The 24,031-nt window shown below is 39.2% G+C and overlaps 1 protein-coding gene across 1 annotated transcript; it reads left to right on the forward strand.

The window, feature by feature from the left end:
- Positions 1-2,964: 2,964 nt before the first annotated feature.
- On the forward strand, positions 2,965-22,807 carry LOC131605086 (uncharacterized; the record flags this gene model as incomplete). The annotated part of the gene is made up of 2 exons (XM_058877482.1): positions 2,965-3,186; positions 21,641-22,807. Coding segments are annotated over exons 1-2 (1,389 nt in total), but the record flags the coding sequence as incomplete, so codon positions are not given.
- Positions 22,808-24,031: the final 1,224 nt, after the last annotated feature.

Consider the following 24,031-nt stretch of genomic DNA (forward strand, 5'->3'; position numbering starts at 1 on the left):
AAATATGGATTAGTCATCGTAGATGATTATAGCCGTTGGACATGGGTAAAGTTCTTAAAACACAAGGATGAGTCTCATTCAGTGTTTGTTGAATTCTGCACTCAGATTCAATCTGAGAAGGAGTGCAAAATCATAAAGGTCAGAAGTGATCATGGTGGTGAATTTGAGAACAGATTCTTTGAGGAGTTCTTCAAAGAAAATGGTATTGCCCATGATTTCTCTTGCCCTAGAACTCCACAGCAAAATGGATTTGTAGAGCGAAAGAATAGGACTCTACAAGAAATGGCCAGAACCATGATCAATGAAACCAATATGGCTAAGCACTTCAAGGCAGAAGCAATAAACACTGCATGTTATATTCAGAATAGAATCTCTATTAGACCTATTCTAAATAAGTCTCCTTATGAATTGTGGAAGAACAGAAAGCCCAACATTTCATATTTTCATCCTTTTGGATGTGTTTGTTTTATTCTGAATACTAAAGATCATCTTGGTAAGTTTGATTCTAAGGCACAAAAATGTTTCCTTCTTGGATATTCTGAACGCTCTAAAGGCTACAGAGTATATAATACTGAAACATTTGGTTGTAGAAGAATCAATCAATATCAGATTTGATGATAAGCTTTGTCTTGAAAAGCCAAAGCAGTTTGAGAATTTTGCAGATATAGATATTGTTATATCAGAAGCTGTAGAACCAAGAAGCAAAGTTTCAGAAGCTGAAAATCTCAGAAGCAAAGAATCAGAAGATCAAGTTGCTGCATCTTTAGAGAATCTAAGAATTTCTGAAGAACCAACAGTCAGAAGATCTTCTAGACTCATCTCAGCTCACTCAGAAGATGTGATTCTTGGAAAGAAAGATGATCCTATCAGAACTAGATCATTTCTAAAGAATGGTAGTTAGAATCATTGACCAGAATCAGAAGCAAAGTTGTTTCTTTGATCGAGCCAACTTCTGTTGATCAAGCTCTAGAAGATCCTGACTGGATAATTTCCATGCAAGAAGAACTTAATCAGTTTACAAGGAATGATGTATGGGATCTTGTTCTTAGACCAAAAGGATTCAACATCATTGGTACAAAGTGGGTTTTCAGAAACAAGCTCAGTGAGAAGGGAGAAGTGGTAAGAAACAAAGCCAGACTGGTGGCTCAGGGATATAGTCAGCAAGAAAGGATCGACTATACAGAAACCTTTGCACCAGTGGCCAGGTTAGAATCTATTCGCTTATTAATTTCCTTTGCCACTCAGCATAACATCACTCTGTATCAGATGGATGTTAAGAGTGCTTTCTTAAATGGTTATATAGATGAGGAAGTCTATGTTCACCAACCACCTGGTTTTGAAGACTCTAAGTCTCCAGAACATGTTTTCAAACTTAAGAAATCATTGTATGGTTTGAAGCAAGCTCCTAGAGCTTGGTATGAAAGATTAAGTTCTTTCCTTCTGGACAATGGTTTCACTAGAGGACAAGTGGACACGACTCTCTTCTGTAAAACATCTAAGAAGGACATCTTAATTTGTCAAATTTATGTTGATGATATTATTTTTGGAACATCTAATGCTTCACTTGGAAAGGAGTTTGCTAAGTCTATGCAGGCTGAATTTGAAATGAGTATGATGGGTGAACTCAAGTACTTTCTTGGGATTCAAATCAATCAAACTTCTGATGAAACTTATGTTCATCAAACGAAATATGTGAAGGAACTTCTGAAGAAGTTTAATCTTTCTGAAAGCAAAGAAGCCAAAACTCCTATGCATCCAACGTGTGTTCTAGGTAAGGATGAGGTAAGTAAGAAGGTAGATCAGAAGTTGTACAGAGGTATGATTGGATCTCTTTTATATCTTACTGCTTCTAGACCTGATATTCTATTCAGTGTTTGTCTGTGTGCTAGATTCCAATCAGATCCTAGAGAATCTCACTTAACTGCTGTTAAGAGAATTCTGAGGTATCTGAAAGGTACTACTAATGTTGGTTTAGTCTACAGAAGATCTAAAGAATACAACTTAGTAGGATTTTGTGATGCTGACTATGCTGGAGATAGAACTGAAAGGAAGAGTACTTCTGGAAATTGTCAATTTCTAGGAAGTCATCTGATCTCCTGGTACAGCAAGAAGTAAGCTACCATTGCCCTCTCAACAACAGAAGCAGAATATGTTGCTGCTGCTGGTTGTAGCACACAAATGCTCTGGATGAAGAGTCAGCTAGAAGATTATCAAATATATGAGAGTAACATTCCTATCTTCTGTGACAATACTTCTGCCATATGTTTATCTAAGAATCCTATCTTACATTCCAAAGCTAAACATATTGAGATTAAACATCATTTCATTAGGGGCTATGTTCAGAAGGGTGTTCTCTCTTTAAACTTTGTGGATACAGATCATCAATGGGCTGATATCTTTACAAAACCCCTTGCTGAAGATAGGTTTAAGTTCATTCTGAAAAATATCAGTATGGATTTATGCCCAGAATGAGAAGATGAGAAGATCTTATGTATGGGTATATTCTGAAATGTGTTAGGATTATGTGTTTATAAGAAGTTCTGATAATGATCAATTAGAAGTTCTGATTATGTTATTACTAACGTTTCACTATCTAAGTTGATTCAGAAGCTTTTTCAAAGCAAAACAGCTGTCACTAGTCTTTCCAGAAATCGAACACGTGTTTACTATTTCTGGACAAGCATGCGTGCAGTTGAGGAGACGCCGCCCTAGGTAACTGTGCAAATCATTTCACTTTGTCACTTTATCTCTCCTAACGTCATTTCTCATTAAATGCATATTGATGTCATCTTTTTTTTTAATCATTTCATTAAACAATACTGCATTTATTATTTTCTTTTATTCATCTTTTAAATACTCGCTTCATCTTCATTTCATTTTTTTTGCTCCCTCTCTATTCATTTGTCTCTCTCTTTGCATTCATCGCACGAACCCTAGCCTTATTCTGAAACCAAGCATTTCACCATGAATCCTTCCTCAAGCTTTGCAAGCCAAACAGAAGTATCATCTACTCAACTGGTTATGAGCAAGCGTGATTTTGCTCCGTTGAAAACCTGCTCCATTCCTACTGAAGAGTTGGAAGTTCTCTGTGAGTCTGCTGTGGATTTTGAAAATCTGAAAGCAAATGGTTTTCATCCTGATGCAAGAATCTTGAAACAAGGCTGGTCAAGTTATCTTGGTAGATTGGTTGGACCAATTTATCCAACTCTTGTGAAAGACTTCTGGGCTCATGCAACCGTTACTTCAACTGCTATCATCTCCTTCGTGCTAGGGCATGAAGTTGTGATAACTGAGAAACTGATCAGGAAATTGTACAACCTGAATGATGAAGAAGGATGCACTGGTCCTCTTCCTGGTAGAGTTAACTGGCTACAGGTTGAAAAACAAATCTCGCTTGTTACTGGTATTGAATCACATAAAACCGGTACATTGAGGGCATTTTATCAAGTGTGGACTGAAATTATTCTGGGTTCTCTCCATCACAGAAAGCAATCGTTCTCCTCCTCTTACATCAGTCCTGATCACAAATACACTCTCTTCTCCATTGGAAGAAGAATTGAACTCAACATCTCCAACATTCTCTTTCAGAAACTGAAGTTGGCTATTGAAGAGTCAAGGGATGAAGAACGTGAGAAGTATCCTCATCTTCAAAGAAACACTATTCCTTTCGCCAGAATGATCTCAGATATTCTGATTGAAAGTAATTTGATGGACTCCCTGTCATACCCTAATTTTTGACCCCCCTGAGATGTCATATCTTCAGGCTTTTCATCAGATCAAAACAAATATCCAAGAGCAGTCACTTCTTCATTTGGCATTTAGTCGAGGATGGTCAGAAGTAAAAGAACTCAGGCAAAGGATCAATCAATAGAAGAATTAGTCTCTAACACAATCATAGGACTCAAAAGCTTCATTCTATCCACCTATGATTGATTAGATACCCATCACCTGGACTAAGGATTGTTTACCTCACCAGTCTAGGGTTTTGAGCCCCATCAAGGACTAAAATCAGGGGTCACATTTGGGAAACCCTAGAAAGCTCAAAGGTATCACTCAAAGACTTCAATCATTCTCAAATAGTTCACAAGACAATATCCATATGGCATTACACTTCAATTCAAGGCCTACAGTCATCAATTTCATCTGGTCGACAATTAGGGTTTTTGACCTAATTCACCAAGATAGTTGACTTTTAATCAGGACATGGATCCAAAACTCAAAGCATGACTCAAGAGCTTATATTACCTCAATATAATCCATTCACATCACTCATTTGAGGAGGAAAGTTTGATTCAATACAAAAGTCCAAGAATTCACTTCATCTGGAAAAAGTCAACTGAACAAGATCATCTTTGACTTTTTGGAAATTTTGGTCAACCATGACTTTTGAAGTTTTAAATCATCAATATGTGATATTTGAAGTCATTTGGTCAAGAAAAATCAAGAAAATCAATCAAGAATCAAAAGTCAAAAGTTTGACTTTTCATACTTAGAAAATTTTCTAAGTGTTTTCAAGTGATTTTTGCCAAACTTTGGAAGGGATTTTCTCAAAATTTCACCTACAAACTGAAAACAACTTCCAACATGAAAGTTGTAGATTTTGATCCAATAAACAACTTTGACACATATATTTTTTGGCTAAAAATCAACCATTGAAGAGTTATGGAGCTTCAAAGTGGCTGCCTTCACAAAACATGCAAGAAAACCCTAGTTTTCTTCAAACTTTATGGGACTTTTTCACTAATTTCCCTAAAGAATTTGGGCAAACACCAAACTAATGAATTGAAGTACATATTAAGGGCTTTCCAAATTGTGCTCAACCTTCTCCAAATTCATTTTGAGCTAATAGATATGATTGATCAAAGTTAGGCACTTGAAGTGAAAATTATAGGTCATGTGCAATTTGGAACTTTGCAATTTTGTGCAAATGACTTCTCTAAATGATGCTACCCGACCTCTAATACATCTGCAAGCACACCATACATCCATTTTCATCATTGCATAAGGATTAGAGAATATTCCCAAAAATAAAGGCATGTGATTATGTAATGATTACATTTGAGAATTTATGGCAAGATGATGAATCACCAAAGGAATCTCTTCCCAACCAATTGGAGCTTATTTCTGTCTCAGATTTGTCCCCTAAGATCAAGCAAAATCGAGGACTAGGGGATTGATCAAATGGAATCAAAATTCCCATCATTGCATTTTGGATATTTTTGAATTCCTTCATAGCCAAGAAACCAAATCAACCTCACTAAGTAACCACACTCCTCTGCAACTTTACTGAACCATTTGTCTATAAATACAAGTGCTATCCTTCATACAATTCACACCAAAGCAACTCTATTCCTTGCTTTCTCTTTCTCTTCTCATGCTTATGGTTTTTCAAAGTTCTTTGGCAAGAAGAATCGTTTTCTTCAAACCAGAGCTTCTCTTTGAAAAGTAAGCATTCTAACATCTCAAGGGGGCTCATTTGAGGTGATCCAAGCATCTAGATCACTTCTGTAGGTGGAGGAACACCATTGTTGCTTTCACTTTGGAGCTGTTGCAGTTGGAGGTCCATAGAGCAATTCAGAAGGTTTCAAGCAAAGCCAAGCATCCAAACACGTTCCTTAGGGCATAGTGAAGCTGTTCAAATGGCTGCAGCTCATCTGTAACTGAAGATTCATCATCCTCCATGTCCACTTGAAGCTCAAATCGAAGGTGTCGGGTAGAGCAATTCAGAAGGATTGAAGTCACAACAAGCATTCAGTTAGCATCACTGAGTCCCAAGGAAGCTTTTAGGATCACTCACACAAGCCCAGGTGTTCCTCGTCATTCTCACGACCTCCATTTTCAGAGGTATTTTTTCAAACTCCAACCCACTTATTTGAGTATTCTTTCTCATATAGCTCGATACTATCTTGTTCAACATCATCAGAGGATTGAAAACCCTCTATCATCATTCATTTATTCATCTTGTTTGTCATTTAATTTTAAATTTAGGGTTTATGTGTTCTTCGTGTTCATACTGAAATTAGTTAGCTACACTTAGAATAAATGAATTCTGAACCCATGATCATGTTCCTCGTCCAAAAACGAGCAAAATTGATGTTTACATCGTACCATTTGGTTGAGAAACCAGAGAGTTAGAATTTTGAATTCTCACGAGCTCAAGGAAGAAGATGACTATGGTGGCGCGCAAATTTGAATCTCCTGGGTCTTTTTAAAATATAATCAATTCATTGCGTATGTTATACAAACTGAGCGTGTAGCTCAGTTGGCCAGGTTTTGAATGTTAGTCATTAAGGGCGTGGGTTCGAGCCTCCCTAGGGCCAAAACCATTTTTTTACCACTTTTCTCACTTATTTTCTTCACAACTTCAACCAATTATTTTACCTATTAAACTAAGTCATTTTCATTTCATTTTTCACACACTTGTTGATTAATATATATATATACTTCATGAATAAATCAAAAAATCACAAAAATATTATTTATTTTGTACATTTTTATTAGGTTGAAAATGGTGTTGTTTTAGTGTCTAAAATATGTTTTAATATATATTTTCATTTAACTTTTCAAAAAACCTAATACCTCATAAATATTTTGTGATAAAACCCTAAGCCATTTAGGTCTCAATTAGGTTTAGATTTCATCTTTACCCTAATTAAGTTGACTTTTGTCAAAATTCAAAACTGTTTTCATATTTCAAAATAAACAGACGATCGAGGTTGTCAAACAATAGAACCTCGCATCATTCTACTGTTCTCATAAACAGTAAATCATTTTCTTTGGGCCTCTAATAGAGTGTAAGTCCCAGCACCTTTTTCTTTTCATAGTTTGTTTTCAAAAACTGTATTTACAAAATCTCCTTTCTGTTTTCAAAACATTCTTCTGGTATTTGAAGGGCATTATTCCCGGTGAAACTCTTCAGATACCTATGTGACCTTTGTCCATCTTCACTTCTTCTGTTTTCAAAACCATTAATTGTTTATAATAAATATTCAACTGTTATCAATAAAACAACAAAATTGCTGTTGAGGCTTTGTACATACTTCTTCAAAGGCCTCCACTCCATCCAGGTTAGGCTTTACAAGCTTTCAATTTACAGTCTTTATTTAAATTACTGTCAAATATAGAACTGTTTATATATTTGTTTAGAACTACGTTTGAGTGTAAACCCTAGGACAGTTAAACTATATATATATATATATTATAGGAATATGGCCTAGGATTGAGAATGTCTTCCCGGTGAAGGCTCTTTCCTAATTAGAAATCTGTAGTTCAAACCCCCAAGATGAATTATTCCCGGTGAAACATCTTGACAAAAGCCTTAGAACAAAAACTAGGACACATCCACCCAAAGAGGAATTATTCCCGGTGAAACCTCTTACCCATTTGCTTAGAGCCAAAATAAGTTCAAAACCACATAGCTTTCTCTTGTGCTATAACAGGGACCCTCGATGACCCTCGATTAGCCTCCTCTTGGGCTTTATACAAGGACCCACAGGCTTCTTAAAAGCATTTCCAGCCTCCTCTTGAGCTTGTATACAAGGACCCATCAGGTTTCTTATAAACATAGGAACAGGTCTTTAGTTACCTTTTAGCCTATCCTGGTGAGTTTCTTCCATTCTTTAAACCAGACTTTAAACAAGCTAAGATTGTCTCAATCTTATATTGAGTACACTTTTTGGAATGAGAGACATGGACAGTCTCTGTCACCCTTATCTTCATCAATCTTCCTTAGCAGAGTCTAGGATCTTTATTTGCTTATTCTCAGTCAGTGTCAGCCTTAATCTTGGGCTTTAAAACAAGAAGTCTCCACTAGATAATCTTTCTGCCATTTTTAACAAAAACCCCTGGAAAGGGTTAGCCTCCACACATTCCTTCATTTTAACAAAAACCCCTGGAAAGGGTCAGCCTCCAAAATCACTCCTTCAAATCCAAAGATTCACTCTTTTAAAAGATAAATTCCCCAAAAGAATCAAAACCCCTGGAAAGGGTTAGCCTCCAAAAGCTCAGTCTTTTAATAGACTATTTCTCCAGCTGAGTCAAAATTCCTGGAAAGGGTTAGCTTCCAAAAAAAACATAAAAATAAATTAGTTTGTTTAAACCTCTAGCAAAATAAAACTCCCCCAGTGAGTCTTTCATTTTTAGTAGCCACAACCTTAGGCTTTGTACAAGGCAAATAAACCATATTTCCCTGTGTCAAAAATTCCTAATCTCAAGGATCTTTTCCCCATAGAGTCTTCCATAATCAGTTTCTTTAAGAGTCCGCCACAACCTTGGGCTTTGTACAAGGCAGAAAATAATCTTTCCCCTAGCTAGAGTAGCCACAACCTTGGGCTTTGTACAAGGCACACAAAATAGAGTCATTCATAGTCTTAAAAAAACTCAGTTATCCTCAGCAGTTATCCACAACCTTGGGCTTTGTACAAGGCACACACAAATAGAGTCTCCCTAAAAAGAGTCAGCCACAATTCTGGGCTTTGTACAGAACACCAAATAAAATCCATCAAATAAACACTCTCCAACTAGAGTCAGCCTCAATTCTGGGCTTTGTACAGAACACAAATTCCCTGTAGTTAATCCCTAGTGGAGTTATCTCCCAGAGTCAATAAAATAAAATAATAAAAAAAAGCCTCAAGCTTGGGCCTCATACAAGCCAGCTAAAAAATCAAATCTTTCAAACAGTAGATAGACATAGCTTATCTCTATAAAGAGATCTTTCTCCTATCTCACCACATTCAAACAAACATTTCAATTTCAATTTCAATTTCAAACATTCTCCCATTTAGGACTCTGAAAGGCACGCTCTGAGGCAAACAAACCCAGACTTGTACACTTTCCCTAATTTGGATGAGAATCTTTCTTTCATTTAAGAGAACGCGACTGGCATACTTGCAAACATACAAGTAAGGTCCCTATCTTAATGAAATGAATTCAGCTTTTCTGTCACTTTAAAATGTTTGTGGTGGAATAGTAGAAATACCTCTCTATAAAGATGACTTCATGTCTCTTTACTGTAAACAGAGATTTAATTTAAAGCTTCAACCTTGAGCTTGAAGCAAGGCACCAAAAATAATTAATTTCCCTAATTAGTTCCCCGAACTACATTAAGCTCTGACTTCCATTAGGGATATGTAGGCATGAGGTTCACAAGGAATCTCAGCGAGCTAATAAAATACCAAAAATAGTCAGTTTGTCTGTCTGTTTGTCTGTCTTTTTTTATCAATTCAATTCTCTCTCCTAACACAAAGGAGAAACTTTCCCAATCATTAGCAATAAACACAATCACAATGACACAGAGAAGGTTCCCGTAGAGTACTACGGATATGTAGGGTGCTTAAGCTCTTCCCTATGTATAACCGACCCCCCGAACTCCAGAATTTCTAGTCTAGGTGAATCCCCACACTTAGCAAACTCCTAGGGTTTAATTGAGATCTTTTTTCCCCTTTCCTACTCGTAGGACAATAAGAAAGTTCGTGTGATATCGTAGGAAGAACTGAAACAAAATTCATCCCACCCCGGGCGCATTCTCCTTCCAAATTTCGCGTGAAGGGTCTAGCGTGCCGTCCTCCCAAGTGAAACGGGGAGGTAAAAAAAACGACACCACAGAAAAATGGCGACTCTGCTGGGGATATAAGTGTTAAAAACCTTGGTTTTTCATCCAAACCAATGGTTGACCTGTTGCTGGTCCAGCCCCAATGAGGAATTAGGGATGCCAAATTCCCCCTCAAACAAGAGAGGTCCTGCCTAACCTCTGTGTCATTTCATGTGTTTGTTGCATATATATTTGTTTATTTTGTTTATTCTGTATCGGGAAAGGGCTTGATTCCCCTTGTGGTGAGAAATCCTATACCCGGATTTGAGTGCAACATAAGATAGGATGGAGGATGTCTTCTCGGTGAAGGCCCTCTAATCTTGGTTTCCAATTCTACTCTTGGGATTTGCCTGGCTGGTTGTGATTAACTGCGCCAATGCATTCCGAGACTGATTTGTACCAGGAGGACCTAGAAACACATTAACCCCACTTAAAGCCTTTTTTAGGACGTAGAGCGGTGATTACGGAAGTAATTGTCACGCAGATACTACACTCAGAGAAAACTCTCTTATAGATACCAATCAACGTATCTTTAAGGTTGAGCAAAAACTCTGAGACCCCTATAACCCGTTCTACAGGTACAAAAATCCTTATCCTTAGTTTACCATTGGGGCGAGGTTTGCGTTGTGACTTCAAGACCACTATACCCTTCTACGCCATGTTTGTTTAAAACTCTTGTGTGTGCATTCATGCATTCATGCATCATTCTTCATAATAATTAAAACCAAAAAGAGTCTTTTTCGAGTCGTTTTTCAAGGAAACTAAATAACGAACGTTTTGAACTTCATAGAAAGAGAGAAACGGAGAAAAGACTTAAGGATCTATACCATGGATTACGGGAGAAAGAGAGCTAGGAAATACACCTTCAAGATTCCTAAGGTAGAGGAATTGGAAAAGCTCGGAAAACTGGTGGTCAACCCCCAGGCTTTCAAGGAGAAGTATGGAAAACTTCTGCCTCTTCTTAGCACTGACGTTGTGGATGGGATCCTTCCCACATTGGTGCAGTTTTACGATCCAACGTATCACTGCTTTACCTTTCCAGATTATCAACTCATGCCTACGTTAGAGGAGTACTCTCGTCTGATTGGAATACCCGTGTATGTGCAAGATCCGTACTCCGGTTTGGAAAAGAATCCTGACGACATTATCATTGCTGCAACTACTCCTTTGAATGTGGTCAACATCAGAACTCATATGGTGAGTAGAGGAGGAATTCAAGGATTACCCTCCAAATTCTTGTTAGACCAAGCTCGGTACTTCGTCAGCATCCAAGATATGAGCGCATTTGAAGAAAACTTAGCATTGCTTATCTACGGATTGTTTTTGTTTCCTAACATTAACGATTTCGTCGACATCAACGCAATTAAGATCTTTTTGATTGGAAATCCAATTCCAACCTTGCTTGCGGATGCTTATCACTCTGTGCATTCAAGAAACCTGCAGCGAGCAGGATTAATCACATGCTGCGTACCGTTGCTATACGAATGGTTCGTTTCGCACCTGCCAAAGTCTAGCACTTTCTGGAACATGAGGGATGGCCTTTACTGGTCACAGAAAATCATGTCTCTCACTCACACAGACATTGATTGGTGTAGTCCTGACAATGACGAAACCAAGATCATCTTCAGTTGTGGAAGTTATCCCAACGTACCCCTTATTGGAACTAAGGGAGGAATCAGTTACAATCCAGCTTTAGCCCGTCGTCAATACGGCTATCCCATGAAAAACATACCAAGTAGTATCCAATTGGAGGGTCTGTTCTTCAAGAACATCGACGATCATGGCAACATGCTGAAGAAGGAAATTATCCAAGCCTGGCGTCTTGTTCACACAAAAGGGAGAAGACTGTTAGGAAAACATCTTTGCATCTCTTTGGATCCTTACCTTCAATGGGTACGCGTCAGAGCATTCAAGCTCAGGATGCCATATCAACATCAAGAACCTATTCCCCTAAGGGAACCAATTTACCTTTTCTCCACCGATGTTGAAAAATTACAAGCGGCATTAAACAAGGTATGCCAAGAAAGGAATGCTTGGAGGAACAAGTATCGAATCGTCAACACGGAAAATGTTGAGATTCAGAACATCCTAAGAAGGAAGGATGAGTTACTTGAAGTACTCGATCGACAAGTGACACAAACGTCACTTTCTCATCATATTCCTCCTGCTTCCTGGATCATCGATCAACTCACGTCAGAGAATGCTCAGCTCAAGAAACAGAAGAAAATGTTAGAACGTGAAGTCGGCTCCTCATCAAAGTTTTAGAGTCCTTTCTCTCAATTTCTCTGTATTTCCCTTTTCAAAGTGTGTAAAAAACGACGTTTTCGCCTAATTAATAAAAGTTTGATGTTTCATAACGTAATTATGGTGTTTCCTTGAAAAATAATAACTTAATTACATATCATGCATCGCTTTAGTCATACGCACTGACACGAGAATTGTCGCAGATCTAATAGTCACTTTCCTTTCTCCAGAAAGAGAGGAGGAGAAGGAGGTGAACAAAGACTTTCAAGCTGTCTCATCCATACAACACTCGTTCAAGTCGCAAGAAAAGAATGGAAGACTTTGAACAAGAGAATGAAGAACTCCGAGAAGGGATTAATACTCTTAAGGGTACTGTTGAAAGACTCAATAGTATGGTAGAAGCCCTGGTAGTTGCGCAGAATCGACCAACGCCAGAAGAACCGCAAAGGACTGTGGTTTCCGAGATTGTTTCTACTCCTATTCCTCAGTATACCATGCCGCCCGATCGACCTTGGGGCATGCCGTATAACTTTACTCCAGAAGGGTACATACCTCCAGCCTCTGAAGTTCCAAGAGTCACCATGGATATGCGTCCACCGGAGGGTTACAAACCTCTGGAAATTAAAGTTCCAAGAGCAACGGCAATGGGTTTCACACAACAGAATGCTTAGATACCAAGATCTGCTGTCATGGCTTCTCCACGGCCTATTATGCATACTTTTCCTCCACCGGTGGGACAAGTATATCATCACGCTCCAAGCGAGGACGCTGGCGTGTATGAAAGATTGGACGAGTTCCAGGAACAGTTTCTGCAAATGCAAAAGGAACTCAAGACTCTCCGAGGACAAGATCTATTTGGAAAGAATGCTGCAGACCTCTGTCTGGTTCCAAATGTTAAGATTCCTCACAAATTCAAAGTACCAGAGTTCGAGAAGTACAAAGGGAATTCATGCCCACAAAGTCATCTCGTGATGCACGCTCGAAGAATGTCAACTCAGACTGATAATCAACAATTGCTCATTCATTATTTCCAAGACAGCCTGACTGGTGCTGCACTCAAATGGTACATGAACTTGGACAGTTCAGAGATTCGTACTTTTCGAGACCTCGGAGAGGCCTTCGGCAAACAGTATAAGTACAATCTGGATATGGCTCCCGACAGAGATCAACTCCGGGCCATGACTCAAAAGGATAGAGAAAGCTTCAAGGAATACGCTCAGAGATGGCGTGAAGTTGCTGCTCAAATTTGTCCACCACTTGAAGAGAAAGAAATGACAAAAATCTATCTCAAGACTTTGAGTCCATTTTACTACGGATGAATGGTTGCAAGTGCACCAAGTGGCTTTACCGAGATGGTAAACATGGGTGTACGTTTAGAAGAAGCGGTTCGAGAAGGACGCTTGAACAAAGAACCAGAATCTTCTATTGGTCCTAGGAAGTATGGAAGTTCTCTCCAGAAGAAAAAGGATCAAGATGTCAGCAATGTCTTGCACAAAATCAGAAAGAGGTTTCAACCTCAGGTTGCTACAGTAACTCCGGTTGTTAACTCAGCGCCAGCTTATCAACCTCAGGTTTCGCAACAACCATTTCAGCAAGGGTCACAACAACCTCAGCAGCAGGTTCGACCTCCAAATTTCGACAACAATCGGGTTCTAAGGTATCCTGCCTTTGATCCCATACCAATGCCGTATGCGGAGTTGTTTCTAACACTACTGGAAAAAGGACTCATTCAAACAAAGAGCCCTCCAAATCCTGCAAATGAATCATCACATTGGTTCAAGGCTGGCCAATCTTGTCCCTATCATCAGGGGGCACCAGGTCACAACATTGAGAGATGTCTCAATTTCAAGGCCTACGTTCAAAGGTTAGTGAAGAGTGGAATGCTGTCCTTCAAAGATACTAATCCTAATGTCCAGGAAAATCCTTTGCCGCAACATAAAGAAGCTTCAGTAAATCTGATAGATCAGCACCCCAATGTCATTCAAATCTACGACATTCGTCAGATAGGGGAAAATATTGTCAAGATGCACGCTAGACAAGCTGGGTATGGTCATGTACCACCTCACAACTACTTCACATGTGAAATTTGTCCAAAGAATAATCAAGGATGTGTTGTAGTTCAAGCTGCATTACAAGAATAAATGGACTTAGGATGGATTCAACACATTCGAGTCAAAACTGAGCACGACGTCTACATGGTTCAAGGATGTCCAGGAGAATATAAAATCTACAAAGTTGAAGATCTTGAAGGATCGGTAGTCAGGTTCCATAAGACTTTAAATGGACTTGCCTACTTTGGAACAGATTTTCATCCTTACAGTAGATGCAGAATTTGTCGAAGAAATTCACGAGGTTGTTTGCGCGTTCGCAACGACATTCAGAAACTGATGGATGAAAATACCATTACAGTTCTATCCAACAGAGAAGATGACGAAGTCTTTAATGTATCTCCTCAAATTAATCAAGTTGAACCAACGCAAGTCAAGTATGACAGCAGGAAGACAGCAATTGCTCCGTTAGTCATCTACTTACCAGGTCCTGTACCGTATGAGTCCAGCAAAGCTATACCATACAAGTACAATGCTACATTCATTGAAAATGGTAAAGAGATACCATTACCATCTGTTGTCAACATTGCTGACGTTAGTCGAGTCACCAGAAGTGGACGAGTCTTCAATAGAGCAACAGAAAATGTGGAAAAGCCTTCGGAAGAAGCCCCACATAGGCAAGACAATCATCCGACCAATGCCGTTCAAGCGAAAGAAAATGATGAGATCTTGAAGTTAATCCAGAGGAGTGAATACAACATTTTAGATCAATTGCTACATACTCCGTCTAGGATATCTGTTCTCTCCCTACTATTGAGTTCTGAAGCTCATAAGGAAGCTCTACAGAAAGTTTTGGAACAAGCTTTTGTAGAACCAAGTGTTACTGTAGGACAATTCAACAGTATCATTGCCAACATTTCCGCGGGAACTAGCCTGAGTTTCTGTGATGAAGATCTTCCTGAAGAAGGAGTGGACCATAACCTTCCACTTCACATCTCAATTAGCTGCATGGGTGATGTACTCACAGGAGTCCTAATAGACAACGGATCCTCTCTCAACGTCATGCCTAAATCAACATTGTCAAGATTATCCTTCAAAGATTACCCATTGAGAGACAGTCATGTCATCGTCAAAGCATTTGATGGATCGAGAAAGTCAGTTTTCGGAGAAGTGGATCTTCCCATAACTACTGGACCTCAGACGTTCAAAATCACTTTCCAAGTTATGGATATCCTGGCACAATACAGTTGTTTGCTAGGTTGCCCATGGATTCATGAGGCTGGGGCAATTACTTCAACACTTCATCAGAAACTGAAGTTCATTAGAAATGACAAATTGGTAACCGTATGTGGAGAACGAGCTTTGATCGTCAGCAACCTGTCATCATTCTCCGACATAGAACCAAAAGAAGTCGTTGGAACCAAATTCCAAGCACTTTCCTTGGACAAGGAAAAAGGAAAGGAGAAAGCAGCATCTATTTCTTCATACAAAGATGCAATCCAAGTTGTAAAGGATGGCACTACCAGTGGTTGGGGGCACATTAATATTCCTATCAACAACAAGAACAGAACAGGAGTTGGATTCTTTCCAACATCATCAAAGGCTATTCCAGGAATTGAGGTAGTTCTTCCAATTCAAGAATCTTTCCACAGCGGAGGTTTTCTTCAACCTGTTCAACAAACAGTCAATACCATCGGTACAGAAGACACCGATGAGAATTTTGAGGTGGAATGTATGTCCTACCTTCTCGAGGCAGGGTACATATCCCTATCAGAGTTTGATTCGCCTTGCTGTTATCCAACTAAAGGATCTGAAAGTAAGACTCAACCAAGCAGTGAAGAAGTTACTAACAACTTCACCACCAGAAGTCATGGTTCATCAGAAGAAGTTCCTCCTATCCCCGAAGAGACTTGGGATACATTAGGAGAACCAAGCGGAAAATTCGACTACATGGTGAAATACTCCGCTCCTGAAAGTTCAAGAATCTCTCTTGAAGATATTGTTCCAACTGGATGGAACATTGATTACGAGTACCTCTCTCAGCCAAAAGAGATATATAACCCTTGCTATTCATCATCAGCATCTGGTGAAGTCATCATTGAGGATTATATCCCCAAATCACCTTCCGAGGCTACGGATCTAGAGTTCACATACCTAGTCAATGCCATCTTGGGAGAAGAGCAAGACCAAAATACAGAAGAGGATGATCTCGAAAGTGTCTCAGACAACAAGTCTTTCCATTCAGAAGATTGGAAGTTTCCTCAAAAGAAAAACCGACATACTCCACTTGGAAATGGGTATGCTCACACCGCTCAATCTGCTGAAGTAGAAGAAGCCCGTCTGAGTGTTGCAAAGACAGTGGTTGGTAAATCAAGACCTACCACAGGCCAGCTTAAGCCTAAGGTTCCAGATTACTTAGTGCACAATGGGGTTCGCCACTATTGGACAGCTGTTGAAGTTTCAACTGTTGTTCGCACTCCTAAGTAGGAACTTTCACCGTTATTTTGTCCTCTCACCATAGCCCAGGGTGAAGAGATGTTTCATAGGGCTTTGCATTTTACTATTTCTTAGGAAAATGTCCCTCTTTGCTTCGCCCAAAGCAATAGAGTTTTGTTTTATAGGGTCTTTGTTTCAAGAAATGACCGTCAATAAATAAAAATGTCATTTTGTTCCTTCGTTAGTTTTTCCTTTTCTTTTTTCAGAAATTGGTAATCCTAAAAAAAAAACACCCTTAAAAAACATCAAAAATTCCATTAACTGCATACACCGAGTCTTCCCTCGTTGTCTAAATAAAACTTATCACACATATGCAGATTAATCATAAAATACCCCGTTGAAACGTGCGACCGTATGACTTCTCCAAGCTTTGGGTTTCCTGTATTCGAGGCAGAGGAAGAAGGAGGCGAAGAAATATCAAAGGAAATTTCACGGTTACTTCAACAAAAGGAAGAGGCCATTCAGCCCTACAATGAGCCTCTAGAGATCATTAACCTTGGTTCCGATGGAAACAGAAAAGAGGTTAAAATTGGAGCTTCGCTCAGTTCAGAGATTAGAGAAAGTTTGATACAGCTGCTCGAAGAGTTCTCAGATGTCTTCGCTTGGTCCTATCAAGATATTCCAGGGTTGGATACCAGTATAGTGGAACATCACTTACCATTAAAAGCAGAATGCCCTCCGGTCAAGCAAAAATTGAGAAGAACTCATCGAGAGATGGCCATGAAAATCAAAGAAGAAGTTCAAAAGCAAATCAACGCTGGTTTCCTCGTCACTTCAGAATACCCTCAGTGGTTGGCCAACATTGTTCCCGTTCCTAAGAAAGACGGAAAAGTCCGCATGTGCGTCGACTATAGAGATTTGAACAAGGCTAGCCCTAAGGACGATTTTCCTTTACCACATATTGATATGTTGGTGGATAGTACAGCGAAATCCAAAGTTTTCTCATTCATGGATGGATTTTCAGGATACAACCAGATCAAGATGGCACCTGAAGACATGGAGAAAACAGCTTTCATCACCCCCTGGGGCACGTTCTACTATCGCGTTATGCCTTTTGGACTAAAAAACGCAGGGGCAACATATCAAAGAGTCATGACTACACTTTTCCATGACATGATGCATAAGGAAGTGGAAGTCTATATGGATGACATGATTGCTAAATCAGAGAATGAGGAAGATCACATACAGAATCTGACAAAGTTATTTCAACGCTTACGGAAGTTTCAGCTTCGCCTGAATCCCAACAAGTGTACCTTTGGTGTCTACTCAGGAAAACTCCTTGGTTTCATCGTCAGCAAACGAGGAATTGAAGTGGATCCAGACAAAGTCAAGGCAATTCAAGAAATGCCTTCACCCAGAACCGAGAAACAAGTTAGAGGATTTCTTGGGCGTCTGAATTACATCTCGAGATTTATATATCTCATGACTGCAACTTGTGCTCCAATTTTCAAACTTCTACGGAAAAATCAAAGTTGCGTCTGGACAGACGATTGTCAGAAAGCGTTCGACAGCATTAAGGAATATCTGCTCGAACCACCCATCCTGTCTCCTCCAGTGGAAGGAAGACCTTTGATAATGTACTTAACCGTCTTAGAAGATTCCATGGGTTGTGTCCTTGGACAGCAAGACGAGACAAAGAGAAAAGAGCATGCCATCTACTACCTGAGCAAGAAATTCGCGGACTGTGAATCCCGCTACTCCATGCTCGAAAAGACGTGTTGTGCGTTGGCCTGGGCTGCCAAGCGTCTCCGCCAGTACATGATTTGACATACTACTTGTTTGATCTCCCATAGGGATCCAATCAAGTACATCTTTGAGAAGCCTGCTTTAACTGGGAGAATTGCCCGTTGGCAAATGTTGTTATCAGAATATGACATTGAGTATCACGCACAGAAAGCCGTGAAAGGAAGCATTCTAGCTGAGCACCTGGCTCACCACCCACACAATGGTCATGAATCAACCAGTTTTGACTTTTCGAACTAGGACGTCATGTACCTCAAGATGAAAGATTACGACGAGCCACTACCAGACGAAGGACCTGAGATAGGATCCCAATGGGGCTTAATCTTTGACGGAGCTGTCAATGCTTATGGACGAGGAATTGGGGCAATCATTGTTACACCTCAGGGTACCCATATTCCATTTACCGCCATATTAACTTTCAAATGCACAAACAATGAGGCCGAATATGAAGCTTGCATCATGGGTCTCGAAGAAGCCATGGATCTAAGAATCAAGCACTTGGATGTATATGGAGATTCTGCTTTGGTCATCAATCAAATCAAAGGAGAATGGGAAACACGCCAACCAGGGCTAATCCCTTACAAAGACTACGCGAGAAGATTGTTACCATTCTTCGACAGGGTAGATTTTCATCACATTCCTCGTGAAGAAAATAACTTGGCTGATGCATTAGCCACGCTTTCTTCCATGATTAGGATAAATCATTGGAATGACATTCCTCGGATCGATGTTATGCGCCTGGATAGGCCCACTCATGTTTTCACAGTAGAAGCAATCATCGACGACAAACCGTGGTATCACGACATCAAGAACTTTCTTCAAAGACAAGAGTACCCACCTGGGGCATCAAAGAAAGATAGAAAAACTTTGAGAAAGTTAGTCGGCAGATTCTTCCTGAATGAAGATGTTCTGTACAAGAGAAATTTCGACATGGTTCTGCTTAGATGCGTTGACAAGAAAGAAGCAGAAACACTAATGAGAGAAATACATGAAGGTTCCTTTGGTACTCACACCAATGGACACACTGTAACACCATATTTTTATTAAATTTAATTAATTAGGATTATTTGATAATTGATAATTGTTTATGTGTTTTATTTAATTATTGTTTGCGTAATAATTATTTGATTGTGTGGTGATATGTTATTTAGCTAATTAATAAATGGTAGAATTTTATTTGAAATTAGTTAAATGGGCTTAGTTGAGTGAGGAAGAATATTAGGTGGGTTAAGCCCAATGAGATAATGAGAGTTAGAAGAGAATTTTATGAGTTAACCTAAATTAGATAGAAAGATAGAAAGAAAAGTAGAGAAGAGAAAAGAGGCAAAAGAGTAGAAGAGAGAAGAGAAGAGGATTGTAGATTCTTGAAGTTAGAAGGAGAAATTCAAGAGGTAAGGGTTTGAATACAAATTCTTGTAGAATCTATGATTGGGTAATGTTGTATGTGTGAAAACATGAGATTTCACTTTGAGTATTTTCATAATCCATGAGATTTGTATTGTTTGATGTTGTTTATGCTTGGAATGGGTAGAAATAACATGTAATTCATGATTCTTTACTTGATTCTATGGGTGGGTTTTGATTTATAACATGTTGGATGAAAAGAATGTAAAAACTTAACTTTGGGATTTGGGTGAAATTCATGGACTTGCATAATTAATGAAACTTTGATGAATCCAAGGATACATATGGGTTATGTGTATGTTATGTATGTGAAATTCGTGTGCAAATAATGAACTGAACTGTGAATTGAGTGATGAAATGAAAAGAGGAAACTGTGCTGAGTTTAAGCAGAAAATTCACTTTTGCGCTGTGTTCGCGACGCGAACGAGAGGTGGCGGCGGGAACTGAATGAATTCTGAAATGATTTGGTTCTGCCATGTACTTCGCGGCGCGCACATGTGGATGCGGCGCGAACTGAATGCATTTTGAAATACATTGTTTCTGTCTGTTACTTCGCGGCGCGACCAAGGGGTTGGCGGCGCGAACTAGATTCAAAAATATTTTCTTGTTTGTTTAAGACTTGACTTGCATACCTATTACTTCTATATGTTCAAATTGTGTTGTTAATTGATTAAATAACATGTGTGAGGTGTAATTGAATGTATTATGTAATGGAATGCTAAATGATAATTGTGTTGAGATTGGATTGAATTGCATGTTGTGTAATGTTGTGCAAGGTTGGAAAGATGTGATTGTGTAGTTTAAGAGATAGAGAGATCGTCTTAAATGCATGAGTCTTGTTTTGTTGCACACGTACACAAGCATGAGTCTTTGAAAGTGGCAATGTTGGGTAATCTCGCGAAGGTTATTTACTTGTCCCAAACCTAACGAGTATGGGGTTTGAAAGCTTAACGAGTATGGGGCTTTGAGGTGGTTATCTAGTCTAGAGGGAATGACAATCGGCATGACCGGAAATGATAACGGAGGGATCCACATGCATATCGCATAGAGTCACACTTGAGTCGCACGTGTCGGTGTGAAATGTTGTTATGTGTGATTATGTGGTATGAATGTGTGGATGCGAATTGATTGATATGCATGTATGTGGAATGATGAATCATTTTATATGAATTAGAGAATGTGATGAGAATGGGATATATGTGATTAATACATATTTGATGTGAAATGTGAAATATATATGTATGAGTGATATATGTGTATATATGTAAATTGTCAATATATGAGGTTGTGAATTAATTGTGATGATTAATTGTATTGAACATGTTAACTTTATATTGGAGATAAATACATGTTTTGTGAAGAGTGATGAATTCTTGAAATGTATGCTTAATTATGTTGCATTTCCCACTATTATATTTTCTATTTAGAATTTGAATTCTCACCCTTCTGTTTGAATGTTATCCCTCGTTGATAACGTACAGGTTCCGACGAGTAGTAGCTTGTCCGAGGATTTAGCCGAGGAGCTCCTGAGTTTGTTATAGGATTAGGTAGCGAGTCATATGCTCTGATCATGTAACACTTGGGGGGATTTTATTTAGACTTATGCTTATGTTTGGATATTGCTATTCTCTATGTTTTGTTGGATATTCAGATGTATTTGTTTGGGATCTTGGATATGTTGTTTAAGGGAAGTCGGAATGGTGATGATGATGAGTATCGTGCTTTAGGGAAGTTCCAGAGGAACAATCCTCCTATCTTTGAGGGTGAGCATGAATCGGATAAAGCTCAAGCTTGGTTGAAGGCGATTGAGAAGATTTTTCGAGTCATGAATTGTACCGATGCTCAGAAAGTGCAGTTTGGTACTCACATGCTGGAAAAGGAAGCTGAGGATTGGTGGGGCAATATGGCTCAAAGATTTGATGAGGAAGGCATTCAAGTTACTTGGAATCATTTCCGCGATGCATTTTTGGAAAACTATTTTTCGGAAGATTGCCGTGGAAAGAAAGAAGTGGAATTCCTTGAGTTGAAGCAAGGAAATGGTACCGTGGCGGAGTATTCTGCTAGATATCAAGAGCTTATCAAGTATTGTCCTCACTACAATACTATGAATGCGGAGAGGTCAAAGTGTTTGAAGTTTGTCAATGGTTTGAGACCGGATATCAAGAAGGCGATTGGTTACCAACAGATTACCCGTTTTGCTGAGTTGATCAATAAGAGTCGGATTTATGATGAGGATAGTAGGGAGAGTGCTTCTCACTACAAGGCGATGAATGATAAGAAAGGTCAATTCCGTGGAAAACCATACGACAATAAGAAGAAAGCTGGTTTTGGCGGAAAGCCAAGTGGGGGAGGATCTAGTGCTCCGATTAAGTGTTTTAAATGTGGAGTTGAGGGACATCATGCTGTTAATTGTTCCAAAGTCGAAGTAACATGTTTCAAGTGTGGAAAGAGTGGTCACAAAGCAAACGAGTGTAGAGGTGGTTCGAAGGTGACTTGCTACAATTGTGGAGAGCAAGGTCACATTAGCACCAAATGTGATAAGCCAAAGAAGGAACAAGCGAAAGGGAAAGTGTTTGCATTGTCTGGTGCGGAGGCTTCTACCGATGATAGGCTAATCCAAGGTACGTGCTTCATTAATGGTACACCTTTGATTGCTATTATTGATACCGGTGCGACACATTCTTTCATTTCTTTGGATTGTGCTAAGAGATTGAATCTTGTGTTATCTGATATGCGTAGAAGTATGGTTATTAATACACCTGCTATGGGTTCTGTTTCTACTTCTTTTGTGTGTTTGAATTGTCCTTTGAGTATTTTTGGTAGAAATTTTGGGATCGATTTGGTCTGTCTTCCGTTAGAGCAACTTGATGTGATTTTGGGTATGAATTGGTTAGAATTTAATCGTGTGTATATCAACTGTTTTGATAAGACTATCATTTTTCCTGAGATTGGTGTTAAGGAAGATTTGTTTTTGTCTGCGAAGCAAGTTGGTGAATCTGTTCAAGATGGGGCTGAATTGTTTATGTTATTGGCAACCTTAGATGTGCATGAGAGGAGAACCATTGATGAATTGCCAATAGTTTGTGATTTTGCGGAGGTATTCCCTGAGGATGTAAGTGATTTACCGCCGGAACGTGAAGTTGAGTTTTCGATTGATTTAGTTCCTGGAACTAGTCCTGTGTCGATGGCTCCATATAGGATGTCTGCTTCTGAGTTGAAAGAGTTGAAGAGTCAACTTGAGGATTTGTTGGAGAAGAAGTTTATTCGTCCTAGTGTATCGCCATGGGGTGCACCTGTTTTGTTGGTTAAGAAGAAGGAAGGTTCTATGCGGCTTTGTGTTGACTATAGGCAATTGAACAAAGTGACAATTAAGAACAAGTATCCACTTCCAAGGATTGATAATTTGATGGATCAGTTGGTTGGGGCTTGTGTGTTTAGCAAGATTGATTTGAGGTCTGGGTATCATCAGTTCGTGTGAAGGCGGAGGATATTCAGAAGACTGCTTTTAGGACGAGGTATGGTCACTATGAGTATTCTGTTATGCCGTTTGGTGTGACCAATGCACCTAGTGTATTCATGGAGTATATGAATAGGATTTTTCATGATTATCTGGATAAGTTTGTGGTTGTGTTCATTGACGATATTTTGATCTACTCCAAGAGTGAAGATGATCATGCCGAGCATTTGAGGATTGTGTTATCGGTGTTGAAGGAGAAAAGGTTGTCTGCTAAGCTTTCGAAGTGTGAATTTTGGTTAAAGGAAGTGAGTTTTCTTGGCCATGTGATCTCTAGTGGAGGTATTTCTGTTGACCCGTCGAAGATTGAAGCTATATCTCAATGGGAAGCTCCTAAGTCTGTTTCTGAGATTAGAAGTTTTCTTGGTTTGGCTGGTTATTATAGGAAGTTCATCGAAGGATTTTCAAAGTTATATTTGCCGTTGACGTTGTTGACTAGGAAAGGACAAGCTTTCATTTGGACTTCGCAATGTGAATCGAATTTTCAAGAGCTTAAGAGAAGGTTGACTTCTGCTCCTATTTTGATTTTGCCAGATCCGTTTGAACTGTTTGTGATGTATTGTGATGCTTCATTGTTGGGTTTGGGAGGCGTTTTGATGCAAAAAGGGCAAGTGGTAGCTTATGCTTCAAGGCAACTTAAAGTTCATGAGAGGAATTATCCGACACATGATTTAGAGTTGGCCGCCGTTGTGTTTGTGTTGAAACTTTGGAGGCATTATTTGTTTGGGTCAAGGTTTGACGTTTTCAGTGATCACAAGAGTTTAAAGTATTTGTTTGATCAGAAAGAGTTGAATATGAGGCAACGAAGATGGTTGGAATTCTTGAAGGATTATGATTTTAGTTTGAACTACCATCCTGGAAAAGCGAATGTAGTAGCCGATGCATTGAGTAGGAAATCATTGCATATGTCTATGTTAATGATTCGAGAATTGGAATTGTTGGAACAATTTAGAGATTTGAGTTTGGTTTGTGAAGCGACGTCTTCGTGTGTTA

Source organism: Vicia villosa, linkage group LG5 (assembly GCF_029867415.1).
Source record: "Vicia villosa cultivar HV-30 ecotype Madison, WI linkage group LG5, Vvil1.0, whole genome shotgun sequence".
Classification (NCBI taxonomy): domain Eukaryota; kingdom Viridiplantae; phylum Streptophyta; class Magnoliopsida; order Fabales; family Fabaceae; genus Vicia; species Vicia villosa.